Source organism: Anopheles funestus, chromosome 2RL, assembly GCF_943734845.2.
Source record: "Anopheles funestus chromosome 2RL, idAnoFuneDA-416_04, whole genome shotgun sequence".
NCBI classification, from domain to species: Eukaryota; Metazoa; Arthropoda; class Insecta; order Diptera; family Culicidae; genus Anopheles; species Anopheles funestus.
Genome location: NC_064598.1, coordinates 22956478 through 22977015, shown reverse-complemented (window position 1 = coordinate 22977015; position 20538 = coordinate 22956478). Strand labels below are relative to the sequence as shown.

At 35.8% G+C, this 20538-nt stretch overlaps 2 protein-coding genes and 1 long non-coding RNA gene across 12 annotated transcripts in view; 2 read left to right on the top strand and 1 right to left on the bottom strand.

Annotated features, from left to right (window-relative positions):
* LOC125762217 (atrial natriuretic peptide receptor 1) overlaps positions 1-6525 on the top strand; it is a 59065-nt gene extending 52540 nt beyond the window's left edge. For all 5 annotated transcript variants that reach the window (XM_049424065.1, XM_049424062.1, XM_049424066.1 and 2 more), the window contains one exon: positions 4347-6525. In XM_049424065.1, the coding sequence (XP_049280022.1) occupies positions 4347-5056 (710 nt within the window). In that variant the 3' untranslated portion in view covers positions 5057-6525. The remainder of the gene's footprint in view (positions 1-4346) is intronic.
* On the top strand, positions 249-2894 carry LOC125762236 (uncharacterized). Its single transcript, XR_007418190.1, has 3 exons — positions 249-604; positions 2329-2499; positions 2673-2894. It is a non-coding gene; the product is annotated as an uncharacterized LOC125762236 (long non-coding RNA).
* A 959-nt stretch (positions 6526-7484) lies between the features above and the next one.
* The window catches only part of LOC125762215 (histone-lysine N-methyltransferase, H3 lysine-79 specific), a 42222-nt gene continuing 29168 nt past the window's right edge, over positions 7485-20538 (bottom strand). For 3 of the 6 annotated variants that reach the window (XM_049424057.1, XM_049424058.1, XM_049424056.1), the window contains 3 exons: positions 20316-20516; positions 19884-20246; positions 13649-17435 (listed from right to left, as the gene is read on the bottom strand). In XM_049424057.1, the coding sequence (XP_049280014.1) occupies positions 16060-17435; positions 19884-20246; positions 20316-20516 (1940 nt within the window). In that variant the 3' untranslated portion in view covers positions 13649-16059. Of the gene's footprint in view, positions 13245-13648; positions 17436-18809; positions 18918-19883; positions 20247-20315; positions 20517-20538 lie in introns of those variants that run through there. The other 3 variants (XR_007418187.1, XR_007418188.1, XM_049424059.1) reach the window with 3 other exon arrangements.

The window sequence follows — 20538 nt, the reverse complement described above, 5'->3', positions numbered from 1 at the left end:
CAATTGTCATTAAAATAAATCAATTTTTAAAATTTTGCTAAATTTTCCCAAAAAAAACCAAGGCTAACCCCTTAAGAAAACTTCAAGTTTTTTGAATTTTTTTATTTTTTTCTTATTTTTTATGCTTCCTTCTATTTAAAGCATTATTTGAGTGAAAAGAAACTTATTTCAACCAATTGTCATTAAAATAAATCAATTTCTAAAATTTTGCAAAATTTTCCCAAAAAAAACCAAGGCTAACCCCTTAAGAAATTTTCAAGTTTTTTTGAATTTTTTTATTTTTTTCTTATTTTTTATGCCTTCTTCTATTTAAAGCGTTATTTGAGTGAAAAGAAACTCATTCCAACCAATTCGCATCAAAATAAATCAATTTTTAAAATTTTGCTAAATTTCCCAAAAAAAACCAAGGCTAACCCCTTAAGAAATTTTCAAGTTTTTCGATTTTTTTAATTTTTTTCTTATTTTTTATGCTTTCTTCTATTTAAAGCGTTATTTGAGTGAAAAGAAACTCATCCCAATCAATTCGCATCAAAATAAATCAATTTTTAAAATTTTGCTAAATTTCCCAAAAAAACCAAGGCTAACCCCTTAAGAAATTTTCAAGGTTTTTGATTTTTTTTATTTTTTTCTTATTTTTTATTCTTTTTTTTATTTAAAGCATCATTTGAGTGAAAAGAAACTTATTCCAACCAATTCGCATCAAAATAAATCAATTTCTAAAATTTTGCAAAATTTTCCCAAAAAAAACCAAGGCTAACCCCTTAAGAAATTTTCAAGTTTTTTGAATTTTTTTATTTTTTTCTTATTTTTTATTCTTTTTCTTATTTAAAGCATCATTTGAGTGAAAAGAAACTTATTCCAACCAATTCGCATCAAAATAAATCAATTTTTAAAATTTTGCTAAATTTCCCAAAAAAAACCATGGCTAACCCCTTAAGAAATTTTCAAGTTTTTTGAATTTTTTTTATTTTTTTCATATTTTTTATGCTTTCTTCTATTTAAAGCGTTATTTGAGTGAAAAGAAACTTATGTCAACCAATTGTCATTAAAATAAATCTATTTCTAAAATTTTGCTAAATTTCCCAAAAAAAACCAAGGCTAACCCCTTAAGAAATTTTCAAGTTTTTTGATTTTTTTAATTTTTTTCTTATTTTTTATGCTTTCTTCTATTTAAAGCATTATTTGAGTGAAAAGAAACTTATTTCAACCAATTGTCATTAAAATAAATCAATTTTTAATATTTTGCAAAATTTTCCCAAAAAAACCAAGGCTAACCCCTTAAGAAATTTTGAAGTTTTTTGAATTTTTTTATTTTTTTCTTATTTTTTATGCTTCCTTCTATTTAAAGCATTATTTGAGTGAAAAGAAACTTATTTCAACCAATTGTCATTAAAATGAATCAATTTCTAAAATTTTGCTAATTTTCCCAAAAAAAACCAAGGCTAACCCCTTAAGAAATTTTCAAGTTTTTTGATTTTTTTTATTTTTTTCTTAGTTTTTATGCTTTCTTCTATTTAAAGCATTATTTGAGTGAAAAGAAACTTATTTCAACCAATTGTCATTAAAATAAATCAATTTTTAAAATTTTGCTAAATTTCCCAAAAAAACCAAGGCTAACCCCTTAAGAAATTTTCAAGGTTTTTGATTTTTTTTATTTTTTTCTTATTTTTTATTCTTTTTTTTATTTAAAGCATCATTTGAGTGAAAAGAAACTTATTTCAACCAATTGTCATTAAAATGAATCAATTTCTAAAATTTTGCAAAATTTTCCCAAAAAAAACCAAGGCTAACCCCTTAAGAAATTTTCAAGTTTTTTGAATTTTTTTATTTTTTTCTTATTTTTTATGCTTTCTTCTATTTAAAGCGTTATTTGAGTGAAAAGAAACTTATTCCAACCAATTCGCATCAAAATAAATCAATTTTTAAAATTTTGCTAAATTTCCCAAAAAAACCAAGGCTAACCCCTTAAGAAATTTTCAAGTTTTTTGATTTTTTTTATTTTTTTCTTATTTTTTATGCTTCCTTCTATTTAAAGCATTATTTGAGTGAAAAGAAACTTATTTCAACCAATTGTCATTAAAATAAATCAATTTCTAAAATTTTGCAAAATTTTCCCAAAAAAAAACCAAGGCTAACCCCTTAAGAAATTTTCAAGTTTTTTTGAATTTTTTTATTTTTTTCTTATTTTTTATGCCTTCTTCTATTTAAAGCGTTATTTGAGTGAAAAGAAACTCATTCCAACCAATTCGCATCAAAATAAATCAATTTTTAAAATTTTGCTAAATTTCCCAAAAAAACCCAAGGCTAACCCCTTAAGAAATTTTCAAGTTTTTCGATTTTTTTTATTTTTTTCTTATTTTTTATGCTTTCTTCTATTTAAAGCGTTATTTGAGTGAAAAGAAACTCATCCCAATCAATTCGCATCAAAATAAATCAATTTTTAAAATTTTGCTAAATTTCCCAAAAAAACCAAGGCTAACCCCTTAAGAAATTTTCAAGGTTTTTGATTTTTTTTATTTTTTTCTTATTTTTTATTCTTTTTTTTATTTAAAGCATCATTTGAGTGAAAAGAAACTTATTCCAACCAATTCGCATCAAAATAAATCAATTTCTAAAATTTTGCAAAATTTTCCCAAAAAAAACCAAGGCTAACCCCTTAAGAAATTTTCAAGTTTTTTGAATTTTTTTATTTTTTTCTTATTTTTTATGCTTTCTTCTATTTAAAGCGTTATTTGAGTGAAAAGAAACTTATTCCAACCAATTCGCATCAAAATAAATCAATTTTTAAAATTTTGCTAAATTTCCCAAAAAAACCAAGGCTAACCCCTTAAGAAATTTTCAAGTTTTTTGATTTTTTTTATTTTTTTCTTATTTTTTATTCTTTTTTTTATTTAAAGCATCATTTGAGTGAAAAGAAACTTATTCCAACCAATTCGCATCAAAATAAATCAATTTTTAAAATTTTGCTAAATTTCCCAAAAAAAAAACCATGGCTAACCCCTTAAGAAATTTTCAAGTTTTTTGAATTTTTTTTATTTTTTTCATATTTTTTATGCTTTCTTCTATTTAAAGCGTTATTTGAGTGAAAAGAAACTCATTCCAACCAATTGTCATTAAAATAAATCAATTTTTAAAATTTTGCTAAATTTCCCAAAAAAACCAAGGCTAACCCCTTAAGAAATTTTCAAGTTTTTTGATTTTTTTTATTTTTTTCTTATTTTTTATTCTTTTTTTTATTTAAAGCATCATTTGAGTGAAAAGAAACTCATTCCAACCAATTCGCATCAAAATAAATCAATTTTTAAAATTTTGCTAAATTTCCCAAAAAAAAACCAAGGCTAACCCCTTAAGAAATTTTCAAGTTTTTTGATTTTTTTATTTTTTTCTTATTTTTTATGCTTTCTTCTATTTAAAGCATTATTTGAGTGAAAAGAAACTCATTCCAATCAATTCGCATCAAAATAAATCAATTTTTAAAATTTTGCTAAATTTCCCGAAAAAAACCAAGGCTAACCCCTTAAGAAATTTTCCAGTTTTTTGATTTTTTTTATGTTTTTCTTATTTTTTATGGTTTCTTCTATTTAAAGCGTTATTTGAGTGAAAAGAAACTCATTCCAACCAATTCGCATCAAAATAAATCAATTTTTAAAATTTTGCTAAATTTCCCAAAAAAAACCAAGGCTAACCCCTTAAGAAATTTTCAAGTTTTTCGATTTTTTTTATTTTTTTCTTATTTTTTATTCTTTTTTTATTTAAAGCATCATTTGAGTGAAAAGAAACTTATTCCAACCAATTCGCATCAAAATAAATCAATTTTTAAAATTTTGCTAAATTTTCCCAAAAAAAAACCAAGGCTAACCCCTTAAGAAATTTTCAAGTTTTTTGAATTTTTTTTTTCTTATTTTTTATGCTTTCTTCTATTTAAAGCATCATTTGAGTGAAAAGAAACTCATTCCAATCAATCCGCATCAAAATAAATCAATTTTTAAAATTTTGCTAAATTTCCCAAAAAAAGCAAAGGCAAAATTAGCAAAATTTTATTAATCCATTTAGGAAATTTTCAAGTTTTTAATTTTTTTATTATTTTTCCTTCTTTTTTGTTTTAAAGCATTAGTTGAGTGAAAAGAAGCTTATTTCAAAATGCTAACGCTTTTTGAGTGAACATCTTTCCTCAAACCATTCCTGTTTGAAAGTAATCAAGTGGTCCGGTGTCTCTCTCATGACATCACCATCCCATCGGAATCTATCGAGCCTTGCCGCTTGTCGTATATCATATCTAATTGCGATATCAACAATTATTACAATTACTGAAGCTTGCATTCTTTTTCCTCTCCCCCTTTCGCCAGGTCCATGTGTAGCCGGTGTTGTTGGTTTAAAGATGCCACGGTACTGTCTGTTCGGGGACACGGTAAACACGGCCAGCCGGATGGAATCAACAGGTGAAGCGCTCAAAATACACGTCAGCCACAACACCAAAACGCTGCTCGACACATTCGGCACATTCGATCTAACCGAGCGGGGCCTGGTACCGATGAAGGGTAAGGGTGAAATGCTTACCTACTGGTTAAATGGTGAACGGTCCGAACCTTCAACACCGCTACCAAATGGACTGAAAGGGCCAACGATTAGCAGCCGGCAACATCTGCTCGCCACCGACGGTGTCCCAACCGCGCTTGATCCTCACGCATCAGCACAGCAGCAGCTACTGCCATCAGTCGCAACCGCCCAAGCGAACGTAAATAATGGTTCCGTCACGGTTGTGACCTCACCACCGCCCGGTATCCTGATTAACCATCATCACAACAACAACAACAATTCACCCTGTAGCCTCAACCACAACAACAACAACAACAACAACTCGTCCAACAGCTGCCATAATCCGACACCGCCCAAAAAGCTCAACAGTGTGTCGTACAGCTTCATGAAAGCGTCCGGTTCCGCCGGTAACAATAGCAATGGAGCGAACGTAGCAAAAGCTTCCGCCCTATCCAAACCAAAGCTCCCGGAGGTGGAGGCGTTACGTGGGGCAAGCGTTACGAAACCCTTGCTTACCTGAAAGCGAACAGGGAACAGGGATTTTTGTTTTTGTGATGTAATTTTATATTTCGTTTTTTGGGGCGAGAAAACCAAGACATTGGGTCATGGTACTTGCTCTTAAATTACTCTCTAATGCAGCTGTGTGTATGGAGAATGTAGAGATTGAAAAATTAAGTATTTTCCGTGCCAGAAAATTGACAAAATAATGACATTTTGCATGTGCAAAACATCGTTCCCGGAAGCAATCTCCGGGTGGAACATGAATTATCAATTTGCTATCAATTTCATGGAAGGAAAGCACATCGAAAACAGTAGGAGCAAGTGACTGACACGAAGAAAAAAGGAAACGAATGTACTTAACTTATGGGAGGGGAATTTGAAAAACAAATTCCTTTTCCCTTTTTGAAAGTCGTCATGTTTGTTACTCCTAGTTGTATGTGTGTTTTTACATATAAAATCACACAAACAGGATAATAAAATAAAACCCCCGGAAAGCTCACCGTGTGCTGTAACTGAACGTTGGAACGATATGGAACTGCAATGTTTCATCCACGTTCAGACAAAGATACTACTGTAAAGAAGAGATGAGATGAGAACGAGGATACGGGCATCATATATGATAAGCCATGAGTTTAACGACAGGGAGAGAGACAGAATGAGAATGTAGTCCAGTTAGATTATTTGATGTTGTATAAAACAGTGTAAAAGGTAGAACAGTTACTAGCGAGTGATTTCTATATTATCACTCCTGTTTGTATGTGTGCATGCATGCGTGAGTGTGAGTAGTGTGTAAGAGACGAGCCCCAAAAATTCCAAAACATCAAACAAAAACGTTTGTCCGAAATGCGACGGACAAAGTTTGGGAAACCAAATGCCAGCTGTTTGTGTCACGCGAATCACGGGTGTAAAACTTTCTACTAGCGTCTCGTCGCTGTTTAGCAGGACTATCATTAACGTAACCTAAAACTAAAGCCACACAAAAACCAAGCAAAGAAAACAGGTGTACAACGGTCAGGACACTTGCGAAACAAAAGCAAGATTGCAAGGCAAAGGTTACAAGGATGGCGTGGCGTATTTTTGTTTTTTTGTAAGTGTATAAATGTAGTAGCAGTAGTGTTTGTAAGTTTTATCTGTAGTAAGATGTAACCGGAACGTAATATGTGATCAAAACAAAACAAATGCCGACATGGAGAACACAGCACGGCACAGCCAAGCAGGTGGAGCAAACAAAAATTCAAATCGATGCCATTTGGTAATTAATGTATTGAGTGTGTGTGTGTGTCGCAAAAGCGAAAAAAGAGGATGAGAAAATTAATAGAAACGAACGGTAAAAAATCACGTGCCAAGAACGAATGAAACGATATAAAAACTCTTCTTTATGGAAGTAGTAAAGCCCCAGTAGTCAAAATAACAAGGTGGAAACTATTCGTGTGGTTGTGGTTGTCGAACGCGAAATAAAGTTGTATTTATGCATTGATGAAAATGAAATTTGCGTTTAGTATCGTTTATTTTACTCAATCCGAAATTATATTGAAGAAAAGATTTGCTTTTTAACACGTGAACAAAATGTGCCAATAGCGTGTGTAACGATATTGTCACCAAAATTGCAAAAACGCCGACGAAACAAAAATTCGATTTTCAACGCCAAAACAAAAAAACTCGCCAAAAATCCAACCCCGTTTCAAAACAAAAATTCGATTTTCAACACCAAGAGAACATACATTTGAGGAGGTAGCATCGATTGCGCTGAAAACCAGTTGCTCTGCGGATTGCATACTGTTAGGCGCAAAAACCGCTTTAGCCGGCTCAGAGCTCTAATTTGACCATAACTGTCATGTGGGAGAACCATTGTGCAAGTAACGGAAAGTAACGCTGTTTGCGCCTAACAGTATGCAACCCACAGAGCAACTGGTTTTCAGCGCGATCGATGATGCTACCTCCTTGGAAGTATGTTCTCTTGGTGTTGAGAATCGAATTTTTGTTTCGAATCGGGGTTGGAATTTTGGCGAGCGATGTCACCTTTTTGGTGGTATGTTCTCTTGGTGTAGCGAATCGAATTTTCGTTTCGACAGCGGTATTGCAATTTTGGAGAGGATTTCGTATGCGATCCACTGAACTGCGCCGCGATCGCTACCAAAATTGAAAAAGCGGGTTGGAAACAAAAATTTGATTTTCAACACCAAGAGAACATACTTCCAAGGAGGTAACGGCGGTCGCTACCAGTCAGGTGTAGGTAGTGATGGGCATGGGTGTAGGTAGTGATGTACACGCTTCAAGCAAATACGACAAATTTAATTTAGTGTTAAATATAATAATTTAAACATACATATTCTTTTAAAACATATATTAAAATATTATAATAATTATTGTATTGAAATATATTATATTAAACAATTATTATATGAATTTCTTTCTTTCTCATCAGTACGAAATCGATAAAAATGATCTAATTTTGTATAATATTTATATTTTGTCAGCTTTATTATTTAGTTTTACATTATTATTATTTACTTTTCTCCAGTTAAGATTTTCTTACATATTTAAAAGGGTTTTTTCTTGTTGTGTTGTTTACTTTATATTTTTGTAATGCACACACACGCTGTTAAGTGCGGTGTTTGTTTGTTTGTTGTTTTTTCACCTTCTCTTTCATTAGCTTAGTACTATTTTTTCCACTTCTACTAGCACTAGCACTACTTCTACCTTCCATTATCTCGTTTCTCAGCCCCAGCAGTATAATTATGCATCATATATAATTATCCACCACTTACGTTCCTCCCGATTCTACTTTTTTTGTTTGCTTCCCTGCCTTTTGTTTTTGTTCCCCAGCTTCTTTACACTGCGAAGGAGCTTTTTGCTGTATCATGTTTGTTTTGTTTTCTCTAGTTCTGTTTTTACTTCATAATTTGCCAATCGTATTAAATAAGAGGCTGCTAGGGTAATATTTTTCTTCTATTTTCCTTTATGAATGTCCATTTTGTCATACAAAACCTAGATGTAAACAGAACCCAATACAAGCAGTTATTCCGTAGACAACCTGGGGTAGGAGTAGGTGGGGATGATTAAAGGACATTCTACTTTTTCTCTGTTTTATTTTCAGCGCAGGACACATTCCCTCTTTTTACGTTCGCATGTACGCGAAGGAGATCATTATTTCGAAAGAAAAACGTCCCGAAAATTTGAAAACTAGGCTAGCCGTCGCGAAAACTAGGTTAATAATTTAAAATTGAATTTTGTACAACCACAACACAAGTGGAAATATGCTAAAATTAGTTAGTTTTCGCTTGTTTTTTTTTCCTTCTACTAAATTACAATACATACATCGCTTCAATTAGCATAAACGTGTACCACCGATGAATTCGATGGGTATAATTTAATTTACAAGAATTAGCTTAGAAAAAGGAAAACGAAGAACATAAAAAAAAACAAACAAATCTTAACTTAATACGTAATCATTATATAAAATCCGCCAAGTACATCAAGGTACAGAACGCGAGGAAAATGAACTATTATAGTACATACTATACAACGAGAACTTACATATTATTTTAGGGAGCCGGTAGGTGAAGGTGGTACTGTGTTTTCTTAATTGGATAAACCAAAAACATCGGTCTGATGGGGTTAGGAAATAAAAAGCGAAAAGGATAGACAAAACAAACAACATAATGAGCACATTAAAACGTTACTTTCTTCGGACAACATGCTATTTTAGAGGATATCTTGGGTGTCTTGCCTTAGCCGGTGCGGAGGTTACGTATTGTTTTATAGAGGAGATGATCATCAACCCTGAGAGGAAGCTGTGAACTTCGTTTAAAAAAAAACTCAAATTTCTCGCTGTTGTTTAATATCCCGGCACAAGTGCCGGATTAAACAGGTCTAGCTTGAAGGATCAATAAGTGATCCAAGACTCCAGCTGAAAAATCTTTCCAGTAACCAAAGTGGTGGAGTCCATTGCCAGAGTCCATTGCCCTTATTGGACATAAGGACTATGTCTGAACAAAAATCGAAAAAATCTCTCATTTACATGAAGTAAAAAAAGCGATTTTTCTCACTAAAACAATTCGTATGATAAGGTTTAAGCAAAACCCAACCAAAAAAAAACGCTTTCTCTCTCTGTACAATGTTTCGCCCTATTGCCTTTTATCACTTCCTATCATATCATGTTGGGTTTGTCATATCATTGTCTGCTTTCCTTTATCAGGAGTGTTTTTTTTGCTGTCTGTTTTTCCCTTATCCTGAGAGGTTTCTGTTTGTTCGTTTGCTGCCATCCAACCATCGTGGTAAGGCGCAACATGCTCGTGGTTTTTTAGGTTTTATATGCTAAAAATTGCGTATTAATATTACCTGTAATTTGTTATTTATTTTGTATGTTTTGTTTTCGCTCTTGTTACTCTTCTCACAAGAAAAGCTTCCTAGAAAAGCTGGAAAGAATTCTGGTATAGCTCTCTCTCTCTCTCTCTCTCTCTCTATCTCTGTTTTTTTTTTGTTTGCTCGATTATTTTCTTTTCCATTCCTTGCCAAACTATTCTTCACCTAACACAGTACGTTACTAATAACGTTACATTTACGCACGTTTGCCATTGCAGTCTAATGTTAGCATAATTTCGCTCGATATTATTATATTGTTTTGCTTTCCTTTGCTGTTTGTAAAATGTGTAAAACAAAGGTACTATTAACTTTTGTTTTTTTTTTAATTACTATTGCTGTTCTAATATTCTTGATCTTGTGTCTGTACTTGCCAGAACAAATCATCGCGTTGAACAAAAAAAAAATACTTCCATCTCCCATCATCGTCGCCAATCTCGGTCTAATTTTGCTACCACTTATTTGCTGTCATATGGTACCTCACATGCTCAGAACATCATTATCTCTTTGTCTCAGAGGCCCAAAAAAAATTAAAAGAAAAGCAATCTTAAAACAAATTCTAGGCATATTTTGCGCTTCACAAACGTTCGTATATAATTGGCTACTTATGCGGTACAACACTACTGCTGCAAACACTTGTCTTACCCATCCATTACACCTAGCTATTGCGCTCTAATGCTGTTTCTTTTTGTGCGAGAACCAGCAGAGTAAAAGCAAACAAAAATTAAAATAGAAAAAACAGTGAATAAAAGCAAAAGGGGGAAAAAAGAACACTAACTCAACGAAATATAACAAAACTGTACGGTGGAAATCCGTAGTAGCGGTTTTTTTGTGAAAATAGATTATAACAAACAAATGTTAAAGCAAAAGAACAGAAGAGCTCGCAAATGTTTGTAAAATGCTGCGTAAATGTTTTTGAAGCTGCATTTTCTGCAGCAACAGTTAAAAGGTTTTGCTTTTACCTCGTTCATTCTCTCTTTTCCTTCCACTTGATTTTTCAGTTCTTATTTTCTCTTTCATTCAGCGGTTTAGTTTCCAGGTTTGTTGTACTTAGAAATATATAACTTCTGCTTTGAATATTGTAACTATATACAGTTTTGCACACTCCTTTCCTTACACATCACCGTTATCGATTCCAGGTTTTGCTAAGATAATGTGACTTTCATATCATTTTTCATGCAGTTATGTTTCATACTTCCCTAGGCTCTTTTTACGTCGTTTATGTTTGCTGTTTTACTTTACTTTTTTTAATTAGTACTGCTACGCTTTTGTCATGATTGTTACCAATCCAAACTGTTTGTTACATTCTACTAAAACATGTATGAGGTTGTACATTTGCTTCTTGGTTTCGCTTGGTTAGTTGGTTGATGTGATTTATCAGCTAATTAAAATGTTTAACCCTCCTTTTCGCCATTTGATACCGACAAGATACCGAAACGTTCCTACGTATAGTTTGCTTTGGGGAAAATGCATCGAAAAAGAAGTCACCGTCTTTTTTTTTACCACAGTTTTAGTTGACCGATTTTACCGATTTGGCGTATTTTGCAGTAGTATAGAACAGACACAAAAGAAAAAGGTGTGCAGTGATGGGTGTGGAAATTAAATCACTTACATAAAAAAACAAAGCCACAGCCATTCTAAGAGAAAACAAAAGAAGGAATAAAAGAAAACATACAGACACTCACACAAAACAAACGGGTCGCAAAGATCGCAATTCGTGCGGTTAATTAGTCTAACAGAGTCTAATTATTATAGGTGGCAGTTAAATGGTGAAAATGTTCAGTCTTCGTCGTTCTAACCGAAACGTACGCTCACAAAATATTTCACTATCAATCGGTTTTGTTTTTCGTACACACATTACCGAAGTGAACGATTAAATTAATTATAAAAAAGTCTATTAATTTCCATAATACGCTACCCCATAATACGTTTCTATTAATGAGTAAAAAAGTTCTAAACCAACCAAACGTTCGAAATATTTTTGTGTTGGATCTGATGCACTTCTCCCTAAATTAATATTCAAAAATGTTTCTAAACATGAAATCAACCTTTTAATTAAATTGAATGAACACATTAATGGAGGGAGAAGACAAATACACGTGATAAATGGCAGTTAAAGAAAAGCATTTCATCGAACTTTCCCTTTCAAACGAACCGTTGGTACACACGATCAATGAAGAGATTCCGTTACCGTACCGAATGTATTGACGCTAACGCTCTCATACTTTCGTGAAAACGATGATAAAACCGCGAAAAGAATATTTTTCGTTATTAAATTATTTGAGCAAAATTGCACTGTTTCTTGAGGGAAATAAAATGGCAAAAACAAAAACCTAAACACGTTTGATGGGGTGCGCGTATTAAGATAGATCGAACTTTAGTAGGAACGCTAAACATGAACCAACAGAAAAGGGTAATCTTTCCCTATTTAGTAATTAAAATATTCGTGGTGTGGCAGCATGGTGTGTGTGTGTGTTAAAGATACGCGAAAGATACACGTGTGCACAGTTTTAAACACAATCAACACTTTTGTAAACTAAAACGATACTTTTGTCTTAACATAATGCAATGATCGAAGGCTGGCGGGTTTGTCGGTGCTGCGATGAATAATTTTCACTTCCTCGTTCCTTACGCAAAACGTGCCCTATTTTCTAACACAATGAATCAGGTCGGGTTTGTGTTGGTACCTCCCACCGATCCACGGCTCGTTCGGGTCGAACTTGTCGCCGATCCGGACGATGCATTCGAATGCTCATCGTCCCAGTTCCAGTCTTTGCCCTTTGGTCGAAATTTGGCCGATTTGTGCTTGTGATGATGTTGCTGAACTTGTTGGTGCTGAAGTTGATGATCGCTACCATTATCACCACGGGTGGTACCACCTTCGGTTGACATTGCCGTGGCGGAAGCTGCTGGATTCGAGTCCGTCGATAGAATGTTGACATTGTGGGACGATCCCGGTCGATGTGGCCTTCCAACAGCGGCAGCAGAAGCAACAGTAACAGCAGCATAATCCTGTTGTTCCATCGGTTCTCCAACGCTAATGGCACTGTTCCGTCCGCCGCTTAAACTTTCCTCATACTCCTCCCAGTTACGTTCGCGGAACTTTTTCTTGTAATGTTTCTCAGACGAAGCCGAGGATGACTTTGATTGGCGCTGGTACTTCAAAGGGATGCCCAAACTGTTGGAATTGTTGCCAGGTTGAACCGTACCTGTTGGTGCACCATTATTACCGCCTCCACCATTGCCGGGAGGATGTAACAGGGCAGCCGGTTGCAAAACTGCTGCTGAATTTCCTCGACCTACGATCGTGCTACTAATCGCGGTCGGATGACCGAACAGAAGCGGTGGACTTGATGTGGGACTCGGCGTTCGGGGTAAACCAACGTCCGACAGTGGCGGACTATCGACTGGTTCGGCGGGCGACGACTTTATGATCGGTACCATGTGCTTCAGCATCAAACCACCAGCGACCACCGTGTTGCCACCGCTACCAACGTGCTGTCCGTGCCCAACTCCATGGCCACCGGTTACGCTGCCTATGCTGCTGGTACTACTGTTACTGCTGCTGCTACTGATGCTGCTGCTGCTACTGCTGCCCGCACTAGCGCTGCTCGGCGGTACATCGAGCTGAGATGATGAGGACGAAGACGACAGAAACGTACGGCTGTGATCACTCTGATTGATGCCACTATCGGGCGAGGTCGTACAGCTTGCCGACGACGGTGGTACGTCCTCATTCGAGCGTCGCGTTTTATCCAGCTCGGTTGAAGCAAATGCCACCAAACGGTCAAACCCGGAACTGACGCGATCGTGCCAGCTCGACTCATCGTCACCGACCACATCATCTACAGAGGAGGGCGCACAGAGGAGGGGTGGAAGAGGTAAAACAGAAACAGAGAATTAGTACAACTGCGCTCCCAAACCACAAACGTGTCGCACAATTTAAAAATATGGTTATCACGCAAGCAAAAATAAAATGACAAAACGTAAAACTCTTCTAAAGATTTTTTTCATTAGATGGTGCAAAAAAAAAGAATAATACGCGCAACAAAAATGTAACATTCGAAACGTGAACTAATAATTATTTTGAAATAATATTTTGAAAAAAAAGTTCAAAAATTTATATAAACGAAAGACAAACTTATTGCACACAATATAACAGTTATTTTCTATCGATCAAATATAATTACTTTTATAAAATTAAGTACAAATTGTAGTTATAACAAAACGAATCAATGTTATTCGTGACGCCTTAAGTAAAAAACAAAACATAAAGAAAACATATTCTGTAACTCGCTGGAAAATATACTTCTATCAACATAAAAATGTAAAATGAGCATGAATGACTAAATGAAACAACATAAAACACAACAATCATATCCTAGTGTTGAATAACTACAACCACCATCACCGCCATAGAAATACTATTGTTACAACATTAAAAATATAACCCCTCAACACAAAAAAAAAACAATCGTGCCAACTAAACGATATTGGCTAGTACTACAACAAATTATTGTGTAAGTTTGATTAGCTAATCCACAATATTAACATATACACTTAGCTAGAAAAACCATAACCAACGAAACACTTCGAGAGAAAAGAACTACTGCACTGTTTATAGCAATTAAAATATTACGAAATCGTGGTATATGTGGTAAATTAGAAAAAAAAAGTAGTGCAATATAATAAGGTGCTTGTTGCTGGTTGCTAGTGCTGGAAGGTGCTTACAGTAAATTTCGCAGCTAATATAAAAATCTTCTATAAAATGTCTAGGATGCAAACCGGCAAACTAAAGAGTTAAATAACAACACCAAACAAATGGGTACACGCAATTTTTCTTCATTAGCAATTGGAGGTAGCAAATAAAACGAACGGATAAAAGAGCAAAAAAGTAGAAATTTAAAAAAAACACACAAACACACATGTGAAAACAAATAAACACTGTTACACAAGATCATGCAATGAGAAATGTGTGAACTTTTCGACCGGACGCATCTATGCCATAATATTCACTAGCTTCGGGTATGTAGTATTGCGCTCTTGCTATATCATCTTCATAATAGCACCACCGGTTCGTTCGTACGATCGTCTTTGCTAAAGTTTTATGGAATTGCTGCATGTATTATGTGCACGTGTATGCGGCCATAACCACACTATACTCGGTCTCTATTCACAAACATTTGTATTGAGTTATATGCATCATATTATCCTCAGTCTTCCCTTTTTTAATACACTTTATGTAGTATATAGTGTATCTTAATACAATGTCTTAATAATGTTGCTTGTATATTATTATTTTTCACTTATTTTTTATAGTTTTTCATATGAAAAAAACCCTAACTGTACAGTTTAATGTGTATGTTATTGTCTTTTGTTAGTATTCATGTTTTTTTTATATAAATCCCCACTCTGTGGAATAATTTATTTACAATTTCCACTATCTTCTTGTAGAAATGTTCAACTCCACAAAAATTGTATGTGATAGCAAATAAAAAAAGGAAACTAAATGTTAAGTTAAAAACATCCTCTTAAAATTTGTTTTTCTTTGATAGAATTATAAATTACATTCAAAAACTTTTCACCCTTTACGCCCTGTTAGGAAAACGGGCTTCTTTTTACATGTTTTAATGTTCATGTCCTTTTCCTTTTTAATTAATGTATCACTTTTTACAACATTACGCCCTATTTACACTACACGGTTATGTTTTTTTCTTCTTCTTTTTTCCCCATTTTCTCCACAATACTAGTTTGTCATGTAATTGTTGTGTTTATGTTGTAATGAATGATGAGTTTCTATAAGCTTCGTATATGGAACACTTGTTTCCACTTTTTCTATCTCTCTGCCACTTCCTGTTTCTTTTGGGTCTAATCTTGAGCCTTAAATTGACCCCACCAAGTATAGATAAAATTTAAATTTGAAGCAAAATAAAAAAAAAACACATACACAAAATCAAACAAACATGAAACAAACACACCCAAATCAAATAAGATTAAATCTATCACAAAATTAAACAATATTTTTTGGTTTCAATACGATGTTAATAGAACGAAAATCCTGTGCCATTTTTCTTCCTTTGGCTCTTTTTGTGTGATTGTATTTCCAATATATCCCTTCCTCTGTTAGCAGTGTCTTTTCCCAACCATTTTTTTTTCATGTTATGCGAAATTGCTGTTCTATAGATTTGTATGGTTGATGGGTTAAAACTGGATGAGTGATAGAATGTTTTGCACACACGCCGAATGTCGGATTCGATGTAACTAACTCGACAGTTATCGCTAGCTAACGCAACTCCGATTGATCTTTCCAACCCGATGAATAATAGTTCGTTAAGATTAGTCGTAATGGTCTGTCGGGTTTCAAACTTTCGAGCGTAGCCTACGGAACTTACCTGCAAGCCATAGGTGGTTTTTTGAGATGCTTTTCGTCGCATACCCTTCCATTTGCCCTGGGAATCCTACGGAGGCCACACTCGGAAGCATTTGTTTCATGATGATACGTGTGGCTACCAGACAAAACCTCGCTACTAGAATACTCGTTGATGCTACCGGTCGTCCATAAAGACCGTAAGAAGGGATGGTGTCGTATAGTGTCTGTGGCTCATTATATATGTGTCATAGTTACTGACTTTTGAGGAGTCACTTTGGCTAGGTCACTTCTTAAAGGGGTGGGGGCTTGCTACTGTCAGCATCGGGCATGGCTGGTTCACTAGTCGCAATAGCAGCATTCGTTGCTATATTACCCGATGCGATTCCGTCGCCGTTCGTTAGGTTGGGCTGAGAGAAGGAGGAATTGGGCGTTGGATGCAGTGGAGTTGTAAGCAAACATGGGTGCTGCTGTTCCGGCAGTTCTCGGCGAATCTGGTACTGTTGCTGCTGTGCAGCCGTTACAATAGGTACGGTGGAAGTAGTATGTTTATAACACGCAGATGAGTCCATCGCACTCGTCTCCGTTACGGTGGTTGTTGCTGACAGTGGCACTGTCGGGGTATGGTTTGTTGCTGGCGTAAGAACGTCCCGATAATGACCACCGGGAACGGTAATAATCTTTACCGTATTGCTTTGAGTTGCTGAGCGTGACACCGTGCTCAGTGTAACCGATGCTTTCGCATCGTCAGCAGCAACAGTACCAGGTTCGGTGTGAAATACGTTCACCTTCGAAGGAGGAACACAACCACGACCAACTACGGTACCCAAGCTACGGGGAAGTGTTATGCTAGTGTTACATCTCCGGTCACCGTCACCGCCACCATTAAGACGTGTTCCATTACCGGTAACGGTTTGGCACGGTGCTACAATCAGTCCCTGTTCACCAGCATGGCCGGTACTACTGCCACCATTGGAAAGGTGGAACCTGGTGCTGCTGGTAGTGGCAGCAGCGTCACCGCTACCTACTTTCAATCTGCCCGGTTGTTTCGGTTTTACCGCATTGAGAATTTTGTACACTACCGGTTCGACGGCAGATCGCCCAGATACCGATGCAAGGCTATCCCGTCCGTCCAACGACAGCTCGTTGGTGTTTATCGTTACCGTACCGGTGGAGTGTCCACCATTTCCGGTGGTGCACTCAATCGTACCGGTCACACTGTTGATTATGATAGTGGTAGTAACGTTAGTAGCATTAGCCTTGCCACCAGTCGCGAACAATGCCCGCGAGGAAGTAGAGGAGCTGTTGGAACCGCTGCCTTCGCTTCGGTATACGTTCGATGGCATCTTAGCAGCGGCGGAGGAAGTAGTTTCCACCATTGCCATCGTCAATCCGGCAGGTATCGGTAACGGTTTAGGCAATGTTTTCCCCTCGTTGCTCGCAGGTCTTATGCCAACGGGATTTACGGTTCTTGTAGGCAACATATTAGCCGCCCGTTCTTTGCGGCTACTAGTAGCGTAAGAAGCACTATCACCGATCGTACCAGCTGAAGTAGGAGTAGTAGTAGTAGTAGTAGCAGGAGTAGTGTTGGTAGTAGTAGAAGTAGTACAGGTAGTAGCAGTGGTAGAAGTAGTAGTATTGGTAGTGGCAGTTGAGATCAATCCGTGGCCTAAGACCAATATACACACATAGTGTTTGTACAATGTAACACTTAGTAAATGTTCATATTCGGGTTTATGCTTAACATCTGCGAACGTGCTCAAAGCCATACTGTTTCCCTTCCCTAATCCCATCCCATCTTCTTTGTTCCCCAAACCGTACTGCAGTACGCAATAAACATACGAAAAAGCATTCACACTTCACGCTACGTACACTTGTTGCATGAGCGAGGATTCTTTGAAGCTGTTTGTACACATGATAAATTCCCTAATTTCTGCATCGTATTCGTTTAGCTTTATATGAAGCGTGAATAGATTGTTATTTGCTAGCAATACAAGGGGAAACATACACAGCGGGAATGTTTATAATAAAAATGTATATGATTTCTGCTTATGAGAGTAGAACGTGGGTCAGGTTGTTAACGTGAGGATGAATTAATTTAACGCACAAAATTATGGCGCTTTGCGTCGTCGTAAGGAATCGTTCTAATGTTACACATTTTCTCTTGACTACTGACATATTCTACATTAGTTATGCTTGTTGCGTGCAAAATTAAATCAATTTCTTTTTAACATTTTTATTATACGAGTAAAATAGGATGTGTGGAAAATGTCACACGAAATCCTGCAAATCATAACAAACTAACTAACCTTTGCTTTGAATGCAAAATGGTATATTTATTTGAAAATTTAAAAAAAATACTGCAGCTATCAAAAAACACAGCAAAACATATAGGAAATATCACAATTACTATCAAGTGATAATGATCAATCAATGATTTCACTACAGCAATGAGATGATTTATTGAGATCAAGATTTTGATTGAAAAGGGAACGAAATCGAGATGATTCAGGTGGAACGGAGAAGATATGCGATGTGATTTTGTGTATGTGTGTGTGTGGTGCAATAAAAAACGCAATTTATCTGTCTTTAATATGGTGTGAAAATTTTGAAAATTCGTACAGTGTATAGACAATGCACTGTCTACAAAACTTTAACAACAGTGCAAGGATAAAATAGATACAATCGACGTTCAGATAAATAAGTTAGTTATGGTGGTTGCATGATCAAACCCCACGGTAGGTGTTTCAAATTTGTTAAAGGCATAATAAAACATTGCAACACACAAAACAAACAACAAATTGCTCTGCTCGAGCCATTCACTGCGTGTTATCGTATTAGCACACAAAAAAAATAGATATAAAAGAAAAAAAAACCAATTCAACACACTATTTACACGTTGATCAAACACAGATCATGAAGAAAGCTAAGGTGAATTGTCAGCTCACACAGAGTGTTGCACACAAGAGTAGAGAAACAAAAACCAAACCACGTTAAAAACTAAAATTAAAGAGTCACACACACACGCATTACTTGTACCTACTTCGGAAGGAACAGACGAAGGAAGGAGTTGGAGTCGATCTAATCGCTCGCAAATCGTGCACTATCGACAGTAGGTAGCACTAATGGTAGTAGGCAGTAGTAGTTCCTTCTAGAACATAATGAGACAAAATCAAAAATAAATCTATTAACATATATACTGAAGGTGCAACCACACACCACAGAACGGTGTGACTCGCAAACAACACACCGTGATAATGGTTCTAGTGCAGTAGATAAACATAGCGTGCAACACAACAGTTCAATTTTTTTTGCAGATACTATCGCAATACATTTCTCCGCAACACACAGCTGAACTTATCTCATTTGTCACCCTCTTTAGTGTTTATCTACAAAACACACAAAATTAAATGATTTTTTTTCCATGAAATCTAATTAAAACAAGACACTATGCGAACGATTTTAAAAATGAGCAATAAAATGTATTAGTTTATCATTATACCAATATGACACAATAATTGTGCCTTTCTTCTTAAAAACAAAAAAAAAGATTAAATCATGTTGGGTATAATATTTACACCTAAAAAAGCATGAACATACTTAGGCACAGTATTTTCAGGAAAAAAAATGAAATAGAAAATGATCAGTTGGTAAAAAACTAGAAATGGCTTAATAGAACCATCAGTAAAGATTGGAAAGTATACCAACTATCACAAGTTATTGAATAAAAAATAGATGTCAACAACTTCAGAAGGGTAATGTTTTGAAGGACCAATAAGAGCAGAAAAAGTCCTAACGTATGGAAACATATTTCACCTGAAACAGTTTGAATTTAGATCATCATTTAAACAATACAATCATCTTATTCACAATAAATCATCTCACGACAAACGAGTTAGAATGGATGCCTAAGAGAAATAGTAACGGAAACAGCACTAACATTCACCAATCAATCCTACTAAATTCAAGCAAAATGCATACCAAGCGTTAAATGATATGAGAGAAAGAGAGAGAAAGAGCTAAAAGAGTTAACTAAAACAGTACAATAAACTAAAAATGTGTACCACCCACCAGCGGAGGATGGGATTGTGTGCTATTTATCCAACCACATGCTTACCGTCAACGTCGTTGCGCGAATGGTGATTGTGGCGTACGTGCAGCTGATGATGATGTCGGCCATCATCGACCAGCGAGTTAATTTCCGGGCTCATTACTAGTGGCGGTGCCACGAGCAATCCGCCACGGACGGTACCGGTGTGACCGACGATACTGTTAGGTGCACCACGCGGTACGTGTAGCATATCCGGTTCGGAGCAATCGATTCCGACCGCCGAGGACGATGTTGTGTAGAGCATCTTTGGTGGACGAGTACCAGGCGGATGTTCTACGATCGGTGAGGTACGTTTCAGGGCATGTTGATGATGAGATGACGTTGAGGACGAGGATGACGTTGATGAGGCGGATGATGATGAGGTGTATTCTGGAATGCATTGACAGTTTGGTTAACTTTTCGCTCAGTTTCTAGTGCATCGCGTATAATGTTACTTACTCTCAGACTTAATGTGTGCAGTTTGTACTATCTGAAGGCTTCCAGCGTGGATATTGCTATTGGTACTGTTACTATTACTGCTACTGTGCATGGTACCGGAAGTGGTGTGATGAACGCCCAGATCACGCCGGTGACGTTCTTCATCCTCTTCCTTGATCTTGAGTGTGGCGATTACGCGTGCCTGCAAGGATGCTGCAAGTCCTGAAATCAAAACACAACAACA